The sequence below is a fragment of the Lontra canadensis genome, unplaced genomic scaffold (genome assembly GCF_010015895.1).
Source record: "Lontra canadensis isolate GAN:19392208 unplaced genomic scaffold, GSC_riverotter_1.0 scaffold26, whole genome shotgun sequence".
Classification (NCBI taxonomy): Eukaryota; Metazoa; Chordata; class Mammalia; order Carnivora; family Mustelidae; genus Lontra; species Lontra canadensis.
In genome coordinates, this window is record NW_022631020.1 from 3,728,406 (window position 1) to 3,745,915 (window position 17,510).

General features: G+C 42.7%; 1 protein-coding gene across 1 annotated transcript in view; it reads left to right on the forward strand.

The window, feature by feature from the left end:
• The window catches only part of ABCC4 (ATP binding cassette subfamily C member 4), a 244,285-nt gene that overhangs the window by 173,667 nt on the left and 53,108 nt on the right, over positions 1-17,510 (forward strand). Inside the window, exon 21 of the mRNA XM_032864151.1 lies at positions 12,089-12,239. Coding sequence (XP_032720042.1) covers positions 12,089-12,239 — 151 coding nt within the window. The remainder of the gene's footprint in view (positions 1-12,088; positions 12,240-17,510) is intronic.

Genomic DNA, 17,510 nt, shown 5'->3' on the forward strand with positions numbered 1-17,510 from the left:
AAAAAAAAAAAAAAAAAAAAAAAAAAAAAGAGTTGGACCTTTAACCGACTGAGTCACCCAGGTGCCCTTATGTATATTTCTTAACATTCGTTTTTTAAAATACTCTAATCTAGGCTTTTTTTGGACTACTTTTCTCGTATAGTCTATGGTTTGCCTCTTTATATTGGTAATGAAGAACAATTCTAATTTTGTTGAGGTCACATGTTTACATTTTCCTCTCCCCTCAGTGGTAGTCCGTGTGTGTGTGTGTGTGTGTGTGTGTGTGTGTGTGTGTGTTTATCCTAAGAAATCTTTTTGTATCTTTAAGGGGTGTGAAGAAACTTTCCTCTTTCTCTCTTTTTAAACATTGAGGCATCTTAGATTAATTTTTGTGTATGGACTGAGGTTCATTTCTGTTTGATTCTCCCCAGTTATTTTATTCGTATCTGCTGAAAAGACTTTTATGCATTTAACTGACTTGGCACCTTGCGTAAAAATCCTTTGACTGTGAGCAAGTCTGTGTCTCTTTATTTTGTTCCACTGATCTGTGTATCTGTCCTTACACCCACACTGCAGTTGTCATTATTGTACTTTTTAGTAAGACCTGAAATTTAGTAACGTTGTGCTGCTTTGTCCAGATTGTTTTGATCATTCTAGATCCTTTACTAGAATATATAAATTTTAGAAGCCTTTCAGTTTGTTTTTTTTAATAGAAGCCTGCTGGGATTTTGATATTTCCTTTTAGCTGTAGATTTTAGCTCTATGAAATCTTTCAGTTACAAATATGGCTTATCTCTCCTCTTTTACAAGTCTTCTTTTTTTAGGCATGTTGTATAGTTTTTTGTTTAAAAAATTTTGCACTCTTGGTTAAATTTATTCCTGAGTATTTGTTATATTTTAATTCTACTTGTGGGATTGTTTTTATTATCACTTTCCAATTGCTTGTTCCTAGTATACAGAAATACAGTTGATTTATTATATTGGCATTGTGTCATTGAACTTGTGAGCTTGTTTTGCATTTCCTGGAATTGGTGTTTGTTTTGTTTTCTGTAGAATTTTCTACTTATACAATCATGTCAGCTGTTCATAATGGTAGTTTTACCTCTTCATCTAGAATATATGACTGGTTTTGCCTTTTCTTAACTTACTGCTGTGGATGCAGAGCTAGAGCTTCAGCACAATGTTGTATAGAAATGATGAGATAAGATCATTTCATAATCTTAAAGCAAAAATCTTTTAATATTTTTCCCTTAAGAATGATGTTAACTACAATTTGGGGGTAGATACCTGTTACCAGATTTTAAGAGGTTTTGTTTTTTTTTTAATTCCTCATTTGATGAGGATTTTTACCTTTTTTTTTTTTTAAAGAATAGATGTTGAATTTTGACAAATATTTTTTCTACATTTCTTCAGATATGATTATTTGCCTTTCCTCTTTTAACATGATACATTATACCGATTGACATTTAGATGTTAAATTAATCTCACATTCCTGGTATAAACTCCACTTGGTCATCTTGTTACATTTTTTAAAAAATATTTATTTATTTGAGAGAGAGAGAGCATGAGAGGGAGGAGGGTCAGAGGGAGAAGCAGACTCCCTGCCGAGCAGGGAGCCTAAAGCAGGACTCGATCCCAGGATTCTGGGATCATGACTGGAGCTGAAGGCAGTTGCTTAGCTGACTGAACCACCCAGGCGCCCCATCTTGTCACATTTTATTCATGTATCACTACTTTGAATTTGTTGTGTGGTTTTTATATCATTATGGAGGTGGACCAAATTCTCTGGAAGAAGTTGGTATAATGTTTTGCACAATCTACTTGGGAGGATATCTGGGCCTAAAACTTCCATGGGAAGTTTATGCATTCAAATTTTTAAATTGATATGGAATTATTCAGATTTTCTCTTTCTTCTTCTGTCAGTCTTGGTACATTTTTTTTCAAGAAATTTTTCCTTTGCATTAAAACTTTGTAATTTGGGGGGTGCCTGGGTGACTCTGTTGAACGTTGGACTCTTGATCTCAGCTCAGGCCTTGATCTTGGGGTTATGAGTTCAGGCATCATGTTGAGCTCCATGCTGGGTGTGGAGCCACCTGAAAAAATTCTTTTAAAAATTTATCAGTACAAGTGCTGTGTTATCCCCTTTTAACTCATGATAATGGTATTTTTCCCCTCTTTTTTTTTTTGTTTTTCCTTGATCCGTCTTGGTGAGGGTTCATTAATTTCATTGGTGCTTTTAAAGAGTCAAGCTTTGGGTTTGTTGGTTTTCTCCTTGGAAGTTAGTTTTCTTCTCATTAATGTCTAGTTTTCTCTTTCATTCTTCTGTATACTTCAGCTTAATATGCTGTTGTTTTTCTATTTATTTATTTTAAAGATTTTATTTATTTATTTGACAGAGAGAAAGACAGCAAGAGAAGGAACACAAGCAGCGGGTATGGTAGAGGGAGAAGCAGGCCCCCCGCTGAGCAGGGAGACCTGATGTGGGGCTTGATCCCAGGACCCTGGGATCATGATCCGAGCCAAAGACCAGATGTTTAGCAACTGAGCCACCTAGGTGCACCTGCTGTTGTTTTTCTTAAGATACCTTTTTTAGAAAAGCTTTAAGTTCACAGCAAGTATAAAAGAAAGATAAAGATTTCCTATGTATCGCCTTTAGCCCTTCTTTAAAAAAAAATAATAAAGGTAGAAATTTACCCCTAAATACAGCTTTAGTTGCAGACCTCGAATTTTAATATTAGCAGATTTTTACTTTCTTTTATATCAATATATTTTCTAATTATATTATAATTTCTTTGAATCAGATGTCAGGGAAGTGTATTACTGAATATCCCAATTATTTTGTGACTTTCTGGTTATATTTAGGTAATGGAGTTTTTGGTTGTTGTTGTTAAATCCACTTAGTTCAAAATATATTCTGTATAATTTCTGGCCCTTGAAGTTTGTTGGTGTTTGCTTTATAGCACAGTTTATGTTTAGTTGAAAAGGGTGTATTGTATAGTTATTGGCTGCAGTGTCGTATCTCAATCAGATCAAGTTTGTTCATGTTTTCGCATCTGTATTTTTTAATTTTTATGTGCTTATTCTATCAGATATTGAGATAATAACTTGGTTAAAATCCCCCACTATGGTTATGGATTTGTCTGTTTCTCCGGGGTTCGGTCAGATTTTGCTTTATATATTTTGGATCTATGTTATTAGGTGTATATAAATTTAGGGTTATGTGTGTGTGTGTGTGTGTGTGTATGTATATATATATATCTTATGGATAAATTGACCAATTATTCTTTTGAAATGTTTTCCTTTATTTCTAGGAATGCATCCTAACGTAAATGTTTCTGTTTAGTATGGTATAGATAGATACTCCAGCTTTCTTTGGGTTAGTGTTTTCACAGGATTCCCTTTTCCAACCTTTTCTTCCCACCTTTATTTTTAAGGTGCGCCTTTTAAAAGTAGCATATAAATGGGCTCCGTCCTTGAATTTCAAAATAAGCTGTAACAGTAAGAAAAGATAGAAAAGAAGCTATTGACAAAGGAAATATGCTGAAGGTTAAAAAAAAAAAAAGAAAGAAAGAAAGAAAAAGGGAAGAAGTGCACTCTGTTTCCCTAATGCTTTATATTGTGTTGGTTAATAAATTGTAAGCCTGGGTCACCTGGGTGACTCAGTCGGTTCAGTGGCTGCCTTCGGCTCAGATCATGATCCCAGGGTCCTGGTTTCAAGCCCCATGTCCAGCTCTCTGCTCATTGGAAAGCCTGCTTCTCCCTGTCCCTCTGCCTGCTGCTCTACCTGCCTGTGATCTCTCTCTCTATCTTTATCTCTGTCAAATAAAGAAATATTTTTTTAAAAATTGTAAGCCTAACACCACCCATCCACTTTTCAGTGGAATTATCTATGACTTGGGATTAAGAGCTGGTGTGGACATAAAAAGATCCAACACCGACAGATGGAGGGTGAGAGGAGTGATTAGTGTATCTCAAGGAAATGACAAGTTTAGAGACGTTTAATCTTGAAGAGAGATTGTATAGATGTCTTCATACAAATAAGACACATCAGTGTTCCATAAAGTTCTGATTTAACGGAGCTGATTGAATTGGGTGAAGTCAGAAGAGACAAGTGACAAAGGCGGGCTCTGGGAACCAGAGTTGAATTCTGAACTCCCCGAGACAAGCAGAATCCCTATATAAGCATGTCCCTTACACCTGCAGCCTTAATATGAACCAAAGGTCGGTGTTAAGGGTTAGGAGCTTATATTTAAGAGCCTTCCATATTTGTCCCTTTGCTTTTATATATCTGGTAATTGATGAGTAATGAGGAGGTGATGGGAATTGCATTTTAGTTCCTAATACTTGGAGTTTCATTTAGCTGTTCAAAATTTTATAGCCTCCACAAGCATCTCATATTAGCCAGCAGCACAATCTGTGTGATCGTCATTTCATTGAAAGCTTATTTTTTTTAATCTCATATGTTTCCAGAATAAATAGGTAGAAGAATCTCTCCTACACCCACATCAGTAAACAGCTTCTGATTAAAAACTAGGCATCGCTTCTTTTTCCTTCTCTCTGAATCAGAAGAAAATCTTGCCACGTTTTCTTGCCAAGAAGTGAATCTTGCTTTGTTTATATCACGTCAGGCCTATCTTCTGCAAAATCAGTAATCGTTTAAGGCAATCTGGACGATTTGTACTTATCAGAACTTGGAAGAGAATTCCTAAGAGTCTGACTGACAGCAGAATTCAAAGCTTTGAAATTCCTTTGAGGTGTTTGCAATCTTAATAATCCCGATTTTATTTTTTAATACTGTAAACAGATAGTAAAAGTACTGTCTACTCACTAAGTGGCCCCCTGATTAAATACACATTTCACTTTGTGCCTAATAGAAGTCTGAGAGCAAGCAAGAGTTCAAATAAGAATGGGGTGAGCCAGAAGTATGGATGACATAGTTATTTGCATAAAATAAGAAGAATACATTTTTACTGCTGTTTATAGGAAACATGTTCCTTGGCACAAGCTTCACAAAGACTAGCAGGAACAGAATCCCGTGGAATTAAGTTTAAAGTCAATTGTGCGTAGATACCTAGGAATTCCTACAGGGCTATAAGCAGTTGGTAGTTAAATGCCAAACAGACCAACCAGTCCTTTATTTATTACTTGTGCTTATGAAAAGAAATACATTACAATCTGTAAGGTTAGGGATACAGTGGTAATTCTAGAGGAAGACCCGTTGTGGGGAAACTGTGTTCACCACCATCCCAGTACAAATTCGAAGCACATGGAATAGTCTCATTTTGTGCTTTTGGGTTTTGTGTATTTATTTCAGTTAAATTGGCTCTTCCCCTACTTCCCCCAAATCCGTTTGCTTTCTGGGCTTACATCTCATCTTATGAAATTTTTTTTTCTTATCAAATAATATTGCTTAAATCAGCATATGTTTGTGTGTTCTATTAGACAGCGTATTTAGGACCTTTTTAATGATCAGCGTGCTCTGTGAGCCAAGTACACTCTTCCCTAGGAGCTGGGAATCTAGGACTGAACACTTCACAGGGGAGACTAGATACAACCACAGGAAACCCCACAAAACTGGAAAATGCAAAAGAAAGGAAAAACATAAAACAGGAGTGTATTTAGGTATTTTTAAGGTATGAATCTTTATATGGGATGCAGTATCATGTAGAGATTATAAGAACAGCCTCGGGGGCACAATGACTCTGAATTTTGTAGCTTTGGGCAAATCCCTAAACCTCGCCGAGCATCAGCTTCCTTCTTGGTTGGTGGAGGGAATAATCCCTCTCCTTGCGTTGAACGTGTGGATGAAATGACATAGAGCGTGTGAAATACTGACAAGCTTGGACACAAGGCAAGCCTTGTGGAATGTTACCCATTGTTGGTATTGGGTGGAGTAGGACAGTTGCACCTTTCTTTCTTTCTTTCTTTTTTTTTTTAATAAAGATTTGATATATTTATTTGACAGAGAGATAGATAGCGAGAGAGGGAACACAAGCAGGGGGAGTGGGAGAGGAAGAATCAGGCTTCCCGCTGAGCAAGGAGCCCAATGCTGGGCTTGATCCCAGGACCCTGGGATCATGAGCTTAGCTGAAGGCAGAGGCTTAATGACTGAGCCACCCAGGCGCCCCCTTTCTTTGGTTGTTAAGTTGGTACGGAGATTTTCTTCAGTGTTACGAGAAAATTTGCCATCGGCGCTAGCAATAAAGCAATGCCATTTTTCTCAAGATTTGTAACTGGGCAATTTTTCAAACAAAGCAGTTAGGATTTTTTTCCTTTATTGCTTTTGTAAACTGCATTACCAGTTTATTTAGATGCCCAGGTGGTTTAATCAGAAAGAGCAGCCACTCATAGGGCAGCTTTTTTTCTGAGAAAGAGAGGCTCATTAGGGCATCCATTCCACAGGGGATGGGGACAGGGTCCTCCCGGCATCTGAACCAGAGTGGTTGTGCAAGAAGGCCAACCTGCAGTGGCCACCACTTAATTTCCTGGAATTTGCTAGTGCACAAAATCTGGCTTTTGTATTTCCTTTGATACCGACACCGGCTCATGATGCATGAAGTAGAAAATGCCAAGCTGGTCTCTTCCTTTGGCCATATTGAATAATCTGGCATTTGGTTTGGTTTTGTTGATTTGGAGGTTCTCTACCTTTTTCCTTCTCTCTTAGATGTGCTGAGCAATTTCAGGGTGGGAAGTCTTCACTATGAAGTGAGGCTTGAAGCAGAAAAAGAATACGCAATAAGAAAAGAAAAAAATCTCAAAAAATGTTGAGTTGCCTCCGTTATCCTGAGGTTCCCTTTAGGAGGCCTCCAGGTGGGGCGAAAATGGAGAGGACTGAACAATATAGTCTGTATGAGGTTTATTGGTCATCATATTTCAAACGTGCATAGTCACACAAAATAGACCTCAGATATGACAGCCAAAGAAACGCCATGGTTTTGTTGGTATAGGTGACCTTATTACCACCTGCAGGGAACAGTCACATCTGCTCTGATGTGTCCCTGGGTAGCACCAAGTTGTTCCAGTGGCTAAAGGGAGCCATGTCTCAGGATCCAATTTCCATGATATTTTTAAGATTCTTTGGGCCCATAAGTGTTAACGAAGCATCCCTCCTCGTCTGCCTTCTGGCTTCCAGAGCACACAGAAGTGTAATAATAATGGTACTTAGGATGTTAAGTTTGGGCTGCTAGGCACTTTCTGTACACTGAATTCCTACTACCTCTCCTCAGCCTTTTATGTTGGTGGCGTATCCCAGTGAAGACGAAATGGTGAAATGGGTTACCTCTCCTGTTCCTGTTCATGAGGGTTGGTCTTCGACCCTGTCAGATGGCACAGTGCCAGCCTAATGTAGCTCCCCTCCAGGCCTAGGATGACCTTCTCTGTATGCTACAGAATTACTCTGAAGTACAAAAAGTCACATGTCCTCTCAAGTGAACGACATTCAAGAATTGTTTGTATTTGTACCTGTGGGTTCCTAGATTTGAAATCGAATTCCTAACTGGTATGTTCCAGTTAGGATGCAAGGTTATCAAAATAAAGGTTATCCTTAGATCTTGGGCAGCAAGGCTTGGCTCAGGAGCTTCTGGGTCAATGTGTTTCTTGCTCCGTAAAGATCATTGTCTCTTTGTGCCTTATCGAGATCAGAGGTACAGACGCACTGGCTGAGGACATAGGTCAGCAAATGGGCTTGGAATCCAATCAGATGGGAGGAACTGAGTGTCTCCTGTTGGGCTCCTTGGAATTCCTGAGAATATGGAAGGAAGAAATGAGATCGGCTTTAAGGAAGGGATAAGGGTTTGTTTTCCACCAGAATCTTCTGTTTCCCCCTTCGGAATAATACCTTTTTTGCTCGGATACTGTTTTTGCCCTTTGCCAACTTCATAAAGAGTTTACCTGCAGGAGGTACCTGGCTGTTTTCCCTCGGTAAAGCATGAGACTTCATTGCAGGGTTTTGATTTCGAGCCCTACGTTGGGCATAGAGATTACTGAAAAAAAAGTTTGCTGGTTGTAGAAGATAAACATATGTCTCTACATAAATATGTATAAATGTAAACCTGTACATTATGTGTTTACATATAGTATAACAACTAATTCACTGTGAGGCTGGCTAAAGCATGACCCACAAGAGGAAATAAAACTTTTACCAAAACCCTCTTGGAATTGCTTTGGAATTCGGGGACATCAAATCTGAAAGGCCTAACCTAACTTGGGAGTTGCTAAGAGTAGCAGTTCATGGTCTTTAATGGCTACCCAAAAAAGGAGAGCGTTTTGGCACAGCCCTGTGTTTTGAGCTTCCCTCTGCTGTCCAGGTAATATGCTAGGCTGGGTTAGCCATAAAAGGACCCCTCCCTAGGGGGAGCCAGATAATTGAAACTGGTGAATAGTTGTTCAATCAAATGATACTAGTCTCCTGGAAAAAAAATGTACATTAAAACAATTTTTTTAAAGATTTTATTTATTTATTTGACTGATCACAAGTAGGCAGAGAGGCAGGCAGAGAGAGAAGGGGAAGCAGGCTCCCTGCTGAGCAGAGAGCCTGATGCAGGGCTCTATCCCAGGACCCTGAGATCATGACCTGAGCCAAAAGCAGAGGCTTAACCCACTGAGCCACCCAGGCGCCCCATAAAAAACTGTATATTTTTTTAGATTTTTATTTATTTGAGAGAGATAGAGAGTGTGTGAGCTTGAGCCAGGGGAGGGATGGAGGCAGAGGGAGAGGGAGAAGCAGACTCCCTGTAGAGCTGGGCACCCGACTTGGGACTCCATTCTAGGACCCTGGGACCAAGACCTCAGCTGAAGGCTGATGCTTAACCCACTCAGCCACCCAGGCACCCCCAAAATTGTCAATTTTTATATTTTTATGATTAACAACATCTCAGATTTTTTTTCCTGACAACTAATAGTGGCAAGCCTAGTGATTACTTAAGACCAGACATAGAAGGAGCTAGCAGGACCTCATGAGCATGAATCCTCATTGATGTGGGAGGGTGGAATGCATCAGCTAATCCAGTAGCTGTCAGAAACTGGTCAGGTGTAGGTATGAAAGTAGAGAGGCCCAGACAACCCTGTTTGCTCCATTTATGATAGGACTTTGTTCCTTCAGAATTCCGTGCCTCTTTGCTTTGGGTTTTGTATGGATACCACAGGAGAGACTGGCAGAAACCATAAAAGCACCTTAGTCTACATCAAAATAATGCAGCTTGCTTCTCCCCGGGACTCCCGTCTGCACATTCATAGTTCTGGAAGTTTCCTCCTTCCTCCACGCTCTGGCTGCTGGCAGGCTTCCCTGCACAGGCACTCCTCCTGGTTTCCGTAACACGGCAACATCCCAGGAGAACTTGGGACGACCATTTAACCTCCCAGCGTTCACATCCCTTATCTGTAAATGGAAATGACAGCTCCCACTTTTCTCATTCAGGAGCTGGTTGTGAGGCCCCTCGGAGAAAACTGACTGGAAATAGCTGTGAGATGATAACCTGTGTCTCTGTCAGGCATTACCCTGCTAATCCTTTCCTTGGAGATGCGCCCCGGGCCTGCTGCCCTGGCTGGCGCCTTCTGAGAGGCCACAGAACAACCTAGGTCAACCGTCATGGCTCGGCTCCCTCTTGGGCTGGCATGTCCATCAGCTGTGAGCACTACTATTCAATGCCGCTCTTTCTGTTTGTTAAACCAGCCTGCGAAATTCCATCATCAGTCACGGAACCTCCTAAAACGTGTTCGTGGATTCTTCCCTGTGTTTCCACAGCCCTCTGTGGCTGGTGCACTGGGTTCTGGGTTTGTGTCCATCTGAGTTCACAAACTCCGGATCCCTCAGCCCATGCCATGTGAATGTGCCTGTCCCCACCGCTCGATGACCCTGGTGTCCTGGCCGGCAGACGTGAAGTGTCCCTTGCATTCCTCTCACCTGAAGTCGTGCCCCATGATGTCCCACTTTTCCTGACAAAGATGGATACTTCCATCCTCCTCGTGCAGTGACTTGGGTCTCTAGGCTTCCTGGTCTTTTTCAACAATATCATTTCCCAAGGTAAAATCATCTCCCGGGATCGAGGTCACCATCGAGCGTTCCCAGAACTCCACTCAGCGCCTTGTGTGTGGCTCACACCCGACCCGTGGTGCCTGCTCTTGTGACTGCCATTAGCTTGTGAAATAAAGATTGTAAATATTTACCCTAATGATAGAAAATTTAATATCCAGATGACAACATTTATGGTTGTTTTGGCAGTAAAACCAATTTTTTGTCATATTCTCATTTGAAATCTTTTTCAGAAATGGGATGGCCTGGCCTGTAAAAATGTGATGGACATGCTGGCCTTTTTTAATTAAAGTATGGTTGACATGCAGTGTTACCTCAGTTTCATGTGACAACACAGCAATGTTCTCACCCTGTGCTTAGGCTGTGCTCACGTGTGTGGCTCCCATCTGTCACCATACACCTCCATGACAGTACCATTGACCCTATTCCCTATGCCGTAACTTTTATCCCTGTGACCCATTGATTCCATAACTGGAAGCCTATCTCTCCCACTTCCCTTGCCCCATTTTGCCTTTCTCCACCCCCTTCCCCTCTGGCAACCATCACTTCTCTGTATTTATGGGTCTGTTTCTGCTTTTTGTTTGCTTCCTTTTTAGAGTCCACATATAAGCGGAATCATATAGTGTATGTTTCTGACATTATTTTGCTTAGCAGAATACCCTCTACATTCATCCCTGTTGTCATAAATGGCAGACCTCATTCTTGTTTACTCATTCAGCTACTGAGGGACACAGGCTACTTCCCTATCCTATCTTGGCTCTTGGAAATAATACAGCGATAAATATAGTGAGGGAACATACCTTTTCAAATTAGTGTTTTCCTTTTCTTCGGGTAAATACCCAGTTCATGGAGTTGCTGGGTCACATGGTATTTCTGTTTTTGAGGAAACCAGGTTCCGTTTTCCACGGCGGCTGCACCAGTTTGCGTTCCCACCCATGATGCGTGAGCGTTCCCTTTTTTCCACATCCTCACCAATACTTGTAATTTCCTGTGTTTTTGATACTAGCCATTCTGAGGCGTAGAAGGTGGTATCTCATCACGGATTTTGACTTGCATCTCCCTCATGGTTAGTAATGTCAAGGACTTTTTCATGTGTCTGTTGGCGTGAATGATAAAACTTTAAAAACAAATTTTAAGACCTGTGTTTCCTTTTTATCAAAACTCTTCATCAGATTTCTAAGAAATACCAAAAATGGGTTGCCTTGCATTCCTCTTCTTTCTTTATTAGGCATGCTGGTGAACTCTGAGATTTCTTAAGTAAGGTCTTTAGAGGAAAAATTAAGGACAAATTAGGGGGCTCAAATAAGTCAAGACTGTATTCCCAAACAATGAAAAGTGGCATTATGTCAAGGGCTGGCTTAAATAGATCATGATGGCTAATGATGTGGGCTCCCTGTCTCTGTGACTCAGGCTTTGCAGTCTTGATCAAGTCGCTTTTCCTCTCCCTGTGCTTTAGTCTCCGTCTGTAAAATGAGATAGTGCCAGTATTCTATAGGGCTATTCTGAGGATTAAATAAGTTAACACATGTGAAATACATAACGGATAGCCCTGTATGCAGTGAACACTCAGTAAATGTTAATTGTGGATAGAAAACCAAGAAAGGGGAATCCCCACTTCCAAAGGTACGCACTTGTACTTTCCCACTGGATTTGTAATGAGCCACTTCTTTATCCCTACATGTGTAGTTGAGTCTTAGGGGTTCCTCATCGGTGAGTCCCACTCACTGATTTCCCTGACAGTATCTACTGACTCACGATAGTTTGGGATTCAAGTCCTGGTCTCTCTGATTCTCCAACTTTCTCATTTGTTAAATAGGGAAGTTTGTAAGGCCACTCTCCTAGGCCTCCTGAGCATGTTAGGAGAACTCGTATCTAGAAAGTACTTATCACGTTTGGCACATCACAAGTATGCAATAACTATCCTCAGGACCACCTATAATATTCTGTTATTTCTTTGATGGGAGAACATTCCCTTCCATTCCAACAGGTCTTTGAATCCTAACAAAACAACCCATTAAAGTCCATGTTTGTAGTGAATTCTTCCTAAGAAGGCCTCTGTCTCTGTTTTCCCTGTTTCAGACATTTCTACAAGTTCTTGGTGTGGTGGGCGTGGCGGTGGCTGTCATTCCGTGGATCGCAATTCCTCTGATTCCCCTTGGCATCCTTTTCTTTGTTCTTCGGCGGTATTTCTTAGAAACGTCGAGAGATGTCAAACGCCTGGAATCTACAAGTGAGTACAGAGGCTCTCAGGTTGGGATGGCGATACGGGCTCACTTCCTTTATGCCATAATTAAGGAGACCCCTGAAACCGTGCAGACTCTACCTTCCAGATTTTTCCCTCCAAGTTAGTATTAAATCATCGAACATGATGTCCACTGTGAGTCAGTGTGGCGCTTAGGGCCAATGGAACTGGTGGCCCACCAGGTGCAGCTTTGCAGGAACACCAGGAAGGGACAAGACAAGGATGTCTGTGCAATAAAGCTCCACTGGACTGTGAGCTCCGTGAAGATAGGGGCCATTTCTCTCTCGGTTATGATGTACTTCCAGACATGGAGCAGGCACTCGAGAAATGTTTTTAAAGAAATATTTCACGCTGGAACTAACACAGAGTGAAAATAGGGAATTTTTCTTCCCCCGAAGGTTCTAGAAATGACAAAGGGAAAGATTAGGCAAGGGAGAAGAAGGTGTCGTATATCAGAAGTGATACATTTGAAAAATATATTACTATCACAGACTCAAAAAATGGCAAAAAAGTTGCGGTTGTTAAATGTTTTGAAAAGATAAGCACTGTTATTTTCACACACTCTTTGTTATCACTGGTATTTCCTGTCATGCCACACTCTTTGAAGTTTCCCCCCCTCTCCTTAGGCTGTACCTATAAATGGTCCTGAATATAATCCCTTGGGAGGGCACAGGAGAGGGTTCTGCTCAGTATGCATTCATTTTGTTCTCTATTCAACTTCCTAGTTTTGGAATAATGGGAAAACACAGCTAATCACAGAGGATGATTCAGAGCTTATCGCATTCATGCACAAACATATTTCGCTATTACTAAAAAAATCATAAGGCGAGTTGGTTGGTGTATTTACAAAAAAAGGGGTATAAAGTCCTAAATATGAAGAAGGAAGATGTTTGTATCAGAAAATTCAACTATGGAGAGTTACTATGTGTTAATACCAACTGATCTTTCTGAAAGTCAAGCTAAAAAGAGAAGTATTGGGTCTCATGGTTCTTGGATCCACCAGGTGGAAAAATACTAGTTCGTCAGTATAGAGTGTTTTTTTTTTTTGTTATGACATATGCGTGTTTATTTTTTAATAAATTTCATTTTGCTTTAGAGCATGTGCAGGGCAGCAGAGGGGCAGAGAGAAAGAGAGAATCCCAGGCAAGCTCCACACTGAGTGTGGAGCCTGACGTGGGACTCGATATCATGACCCTGAGACCATGACCTGAGCAGAATTCGATTTGGATGCTTAATGGCCCTGGTTAATAATAACTTTTTTTTTTAAAGATTTCATTTATTTATTTGACAGAGATAGAGAGATAACAAGTAGGCAGAGAGGCAGGCAGAGAGAGAGGGGGAAGCAGGCTCCCCGCCGAACAGAGAGCCCAATGTGGGTCTCGCTCCTAGGACCCTGAGATCATGACCTGAGTTGAATGCAGAGGCTTTAACCCACTGAGCCACCCAGGTGGCTCAGTAATAAATTTTTGAGAGGGATTTATCATAAGCATTTGCATAAAGGATAATGGGCATTGATTTCATAAAAGCTGTAGACAAATTTTTTAGTCCTCGGAGAACCAGCTGAGCTGTGAGGTATGGTTTTGTAAGGGGTTTCCTTGGGGTGGCGGGGCAGTGTTGTCCAGATGTGTGGGCCAGCGGGCTGAGGCGATGGTACCGTGGCGGGACGTGGAGATGGCAGAAGGAATAAGTAATGAGCTCCACCCAGTCTTCTGTGTAAACAACAAGGCTTCAGACCTTTATGATTGGAGGCCACTCGTGACATGGAGTCTGTCATCATCAGACTTGTTCCGAAGGAGGTCTCGGGTTTATTAAGACGGGGAGTTTGGAATAAGAAGGCGATCCCCTGAGCCTTCTTCAAGGAACAGTATAGGATTTGTCCAGAGCTTGATCTGGAGGTTTTGAGAACGTTAGCATGGACCCTGTAGGATATTTGGAAATAATGTGGACTATTCCCACACCCCCAGACATTAAGGACACATATTCTTTCCTTTGCATACCCAGATGACCAAATGTTGGTGGCCATTTGATTAGAACCGTTTGTTGTCGTCTATCTGGGTTGCAGGTTGTGCCATAAATAACAATTCTTTTGTTTTCTCTAAGAGGTAAGTGATAGTATTTCTTGTGGCCACTGCTGGATCCACCAGCAAAAAAGAGGCTAAAAGGAGGATACCTGATTGCTATGGCTACTGGGCATAAATCTGCTTCCTCCGTGGGCTTTGAAAGGACTGCTGACATTCGCAGATGACTTTCAGATCATGCTGCCTAGCTGCCTCTGAAACCTCAGGCACACAAATGAAACCACTTGAATGGTTCATTTTAGCCGATCGTAATGGTTTCCCGTTTTTGCAAAAGTGAGCCTGGTAGCCCTATGCTACCTGCATAAAACCAGGATCCACTTGCTTGCGTCTTTCTAGCCAGCTCTCATCGTTTGGCCATGCCTGAGTTAGGAAGCCGCTTCCCAGTTCTGTGTGTAAGGGTACTGTGATCGACTAGCAATGTCTGCCGTGGGCATCGCCGGGGAGGGCTAACCGTGTGTCCCAGGTTTCAGACTGTAGCTGCCCAAGTCCGCTGCTGTTAGTTCTCATGCTGGATTTCCAGGGGCTTTGTTCAACTGAATGTGCCTGATAAGACCTACAGTAAAGGGTAGGCTACTAGATATGCACTAAGTACGATTCTTGGGGTTTTCTAAAAAACTACAAAGTCTGGAGAAAAATGCATTTAGTTATACGTTGGCATCTTGATTTAACCTGATTATTGTCCCTCTGAGATCCTGTGGCAGTGTTGAAGAAGAGCAGCTTCAGGAATGAGAGCTGGGTCTGACCCCCACCTCTGCCACTTGGGTTGACCAATGTTCTTAATCCCTCTGCCTACTTTGTACTTTGCCCTCTGTCAAGGATATCATAGCACCTGCCCTCTGGGGCTCTCGTGAGGGTTGTTTGTGTTGATGGTTGTAAAGCGCTTCTTGGCCATGTGGAAAGGTGCTAGAACCTTGAACATGAGGAAATTAAGAACAACCAGCAGGCTTCACCCAACCTAGATGATAACCTACAGCTGGGCTGGAGGCCAGGTCCTTGAGGCAGCTCCCTGCCCTCTCCCTCCTGGGGAGGGTTTGCAGTCCTTGTAGGGTGTGTCCCAAAGAGTCCTCAGGGTTGTGGGACACGCAGTCATCAGTCTCGTGAAAGGCTGGGTTGCATTTGTCTAAGGCCACGGGTGTCGTAGAACTCTACTTCAGGATGGCCGGCTCAGTCGCTGTGGGGAGAAAGGCGTTCTGTTGGGCAAGGGAATGTACCAGAACCTTAGCACTCCGTTTCCCTCTGTGGAGCTGGTTAATTTTCATTGCAAACCCTCCAGTTCACTCAACCTGGCATCCCACTCTGTCCTAAGTGGGGTGTAAAAGAAATAGGATCGCTTTTCCTGGGTAGAGAACCCTGCTGTACCACTTGTAACTCTTGGGTCTAAGGTAAAGTTTGTGCTGTGGTCTCTGGGTTCCCTGGTGTTCAAGGCCGGGATGGCCCCTGTTTCTGAAGTCGACCCTGTCCTGAAACCTTTCTAGAGAAAAATCAACCACAGCCTTGATCTCCTGATGAGGGAAGCCAGTGGGGATGACCAGTGGGGAAGCATTGCATTCAAGGACTCTGCCTGAGTGAAAGCCATATCTCCTTCCTTCTCACAAATGTCTGTGCTACAACTGTGTATGTCCCAACATTTGCTCAGGAAATGAGGACATGGTTCTAGTGAGTTCTCTGTGCTTTCTGGAACTGGGCTTTTGGTACTTTTCTTGGTAGGCCTGGAGCTCTCCTGAGTGCCCTATTTCCTCACTATGTTCTGGGGATGTGCTAGGGAGTGCCAAAAAAGGCCTGTTCAGAATTTCCAGCCTTTCTAATTTAGAACGTGGGCTTGGTCCCTTATGTTCATATTACTGTCTTAAAAGTACAGATTTAACGGAAGTTAAAATGCTTGAAGGCCAAAGGTTCCTTGGTATAAGGAAGAGAGAGGGTGGTGTCATCCTAGATCAGAAACCCACAACAGGATGGTCCAAACCACCGTTGAGTTCACTTAAGGCTCTTTTGCCTAAAGTAGATACAAGGGGAAATGTTAGCTCATGCCTCGGCTCAGAGAAGGTTTTTTTCCTTAAAACAGCATCCCAGGCAAGGGCCCTTATCTGTTACTATCCCAGTCAGCAAAGAGGCCCACAGCCCAACACGTCCTATCTTCTCTAAACCCCAGTGTCTAACGGAGAAGCCTGCTCTTTCCTTGCTTGAGGAGCCATGGTCACTAAGCTGTCAGAGGAGGTCCTGAGTCTGCATGTTTGTACCCAGCACCACCACACCCACTCCCTCCCGCCCCCCCGCCGCCCATACCTGCAGTGCCACGTGCACAGAGGCGTTGACTGAGCTCACACAGAGAGACATCCGGATGCCAGGCTCAGGAGTCAGCCTCCAAAATAAGTTTGCATTTTCCCCTCAGTTGTTTCTCCCTATCATTTCATAAAACCTCTGCAGCCTCTCATGAGGTAAGTGATCTTCCATTGGCCTGGGATTTTACTAAGGCTCTCCTCTAGGATGTGCACAGGTAACGAAGTGTAAGTTAGTGTTACCTGCCGATAAAGCGCAAGGTGTTACTCGTCCCAGAGAGAGGCCCCAGGCTCGCAGCCCTGCCCCTGACAATAGCTAGTCATGGCCTCATTCCTGGTGCCCACCAGCCTGCAGCCCACGTCTTCCCTGAGAGACAGGGACCAGACCTGGTGTCCACATACAGTGTGCTCCTAGAGAGGGTGGCAGGGCAATGAACGACTGGTCGGATGACATCAGGCCTCAAACCCACATGAAGTTATTCAGAAGAGAGTGGCCACTAAGGCCACGGTCAGGTTCTGAAAGAGTGATCAATGTTAGTGTCCCATGGCGACCTCTGAACACCAGGTGTCCAGCAGGGCAGACGCCCCCAACCAAAGTCAAGACTCTTCATAGGTGCCATGGCCGCCCGGGCCCTGCGGGCACAAGGGCAGTACAATACCCAGGTTCTCTGTTATTCCAGAAAGAGACTCTTGACGCAGGAGCAGACACAGGGAGATACCCGGGAATGCAGGGAGAATGGCAGCCTGACCAGTCCCTTCACACATCCCTCACCTGTCACAGTTTCAGGGATGTGCTGACGTTATCCCGGCCCTTATGTTAATAGTCCAGTAGTGGACATGGGCGCACAGACAGGCGTTCATAATTCGGTGTGGTGAGTACTGTAGCAGAATTAAATGTAAGAACG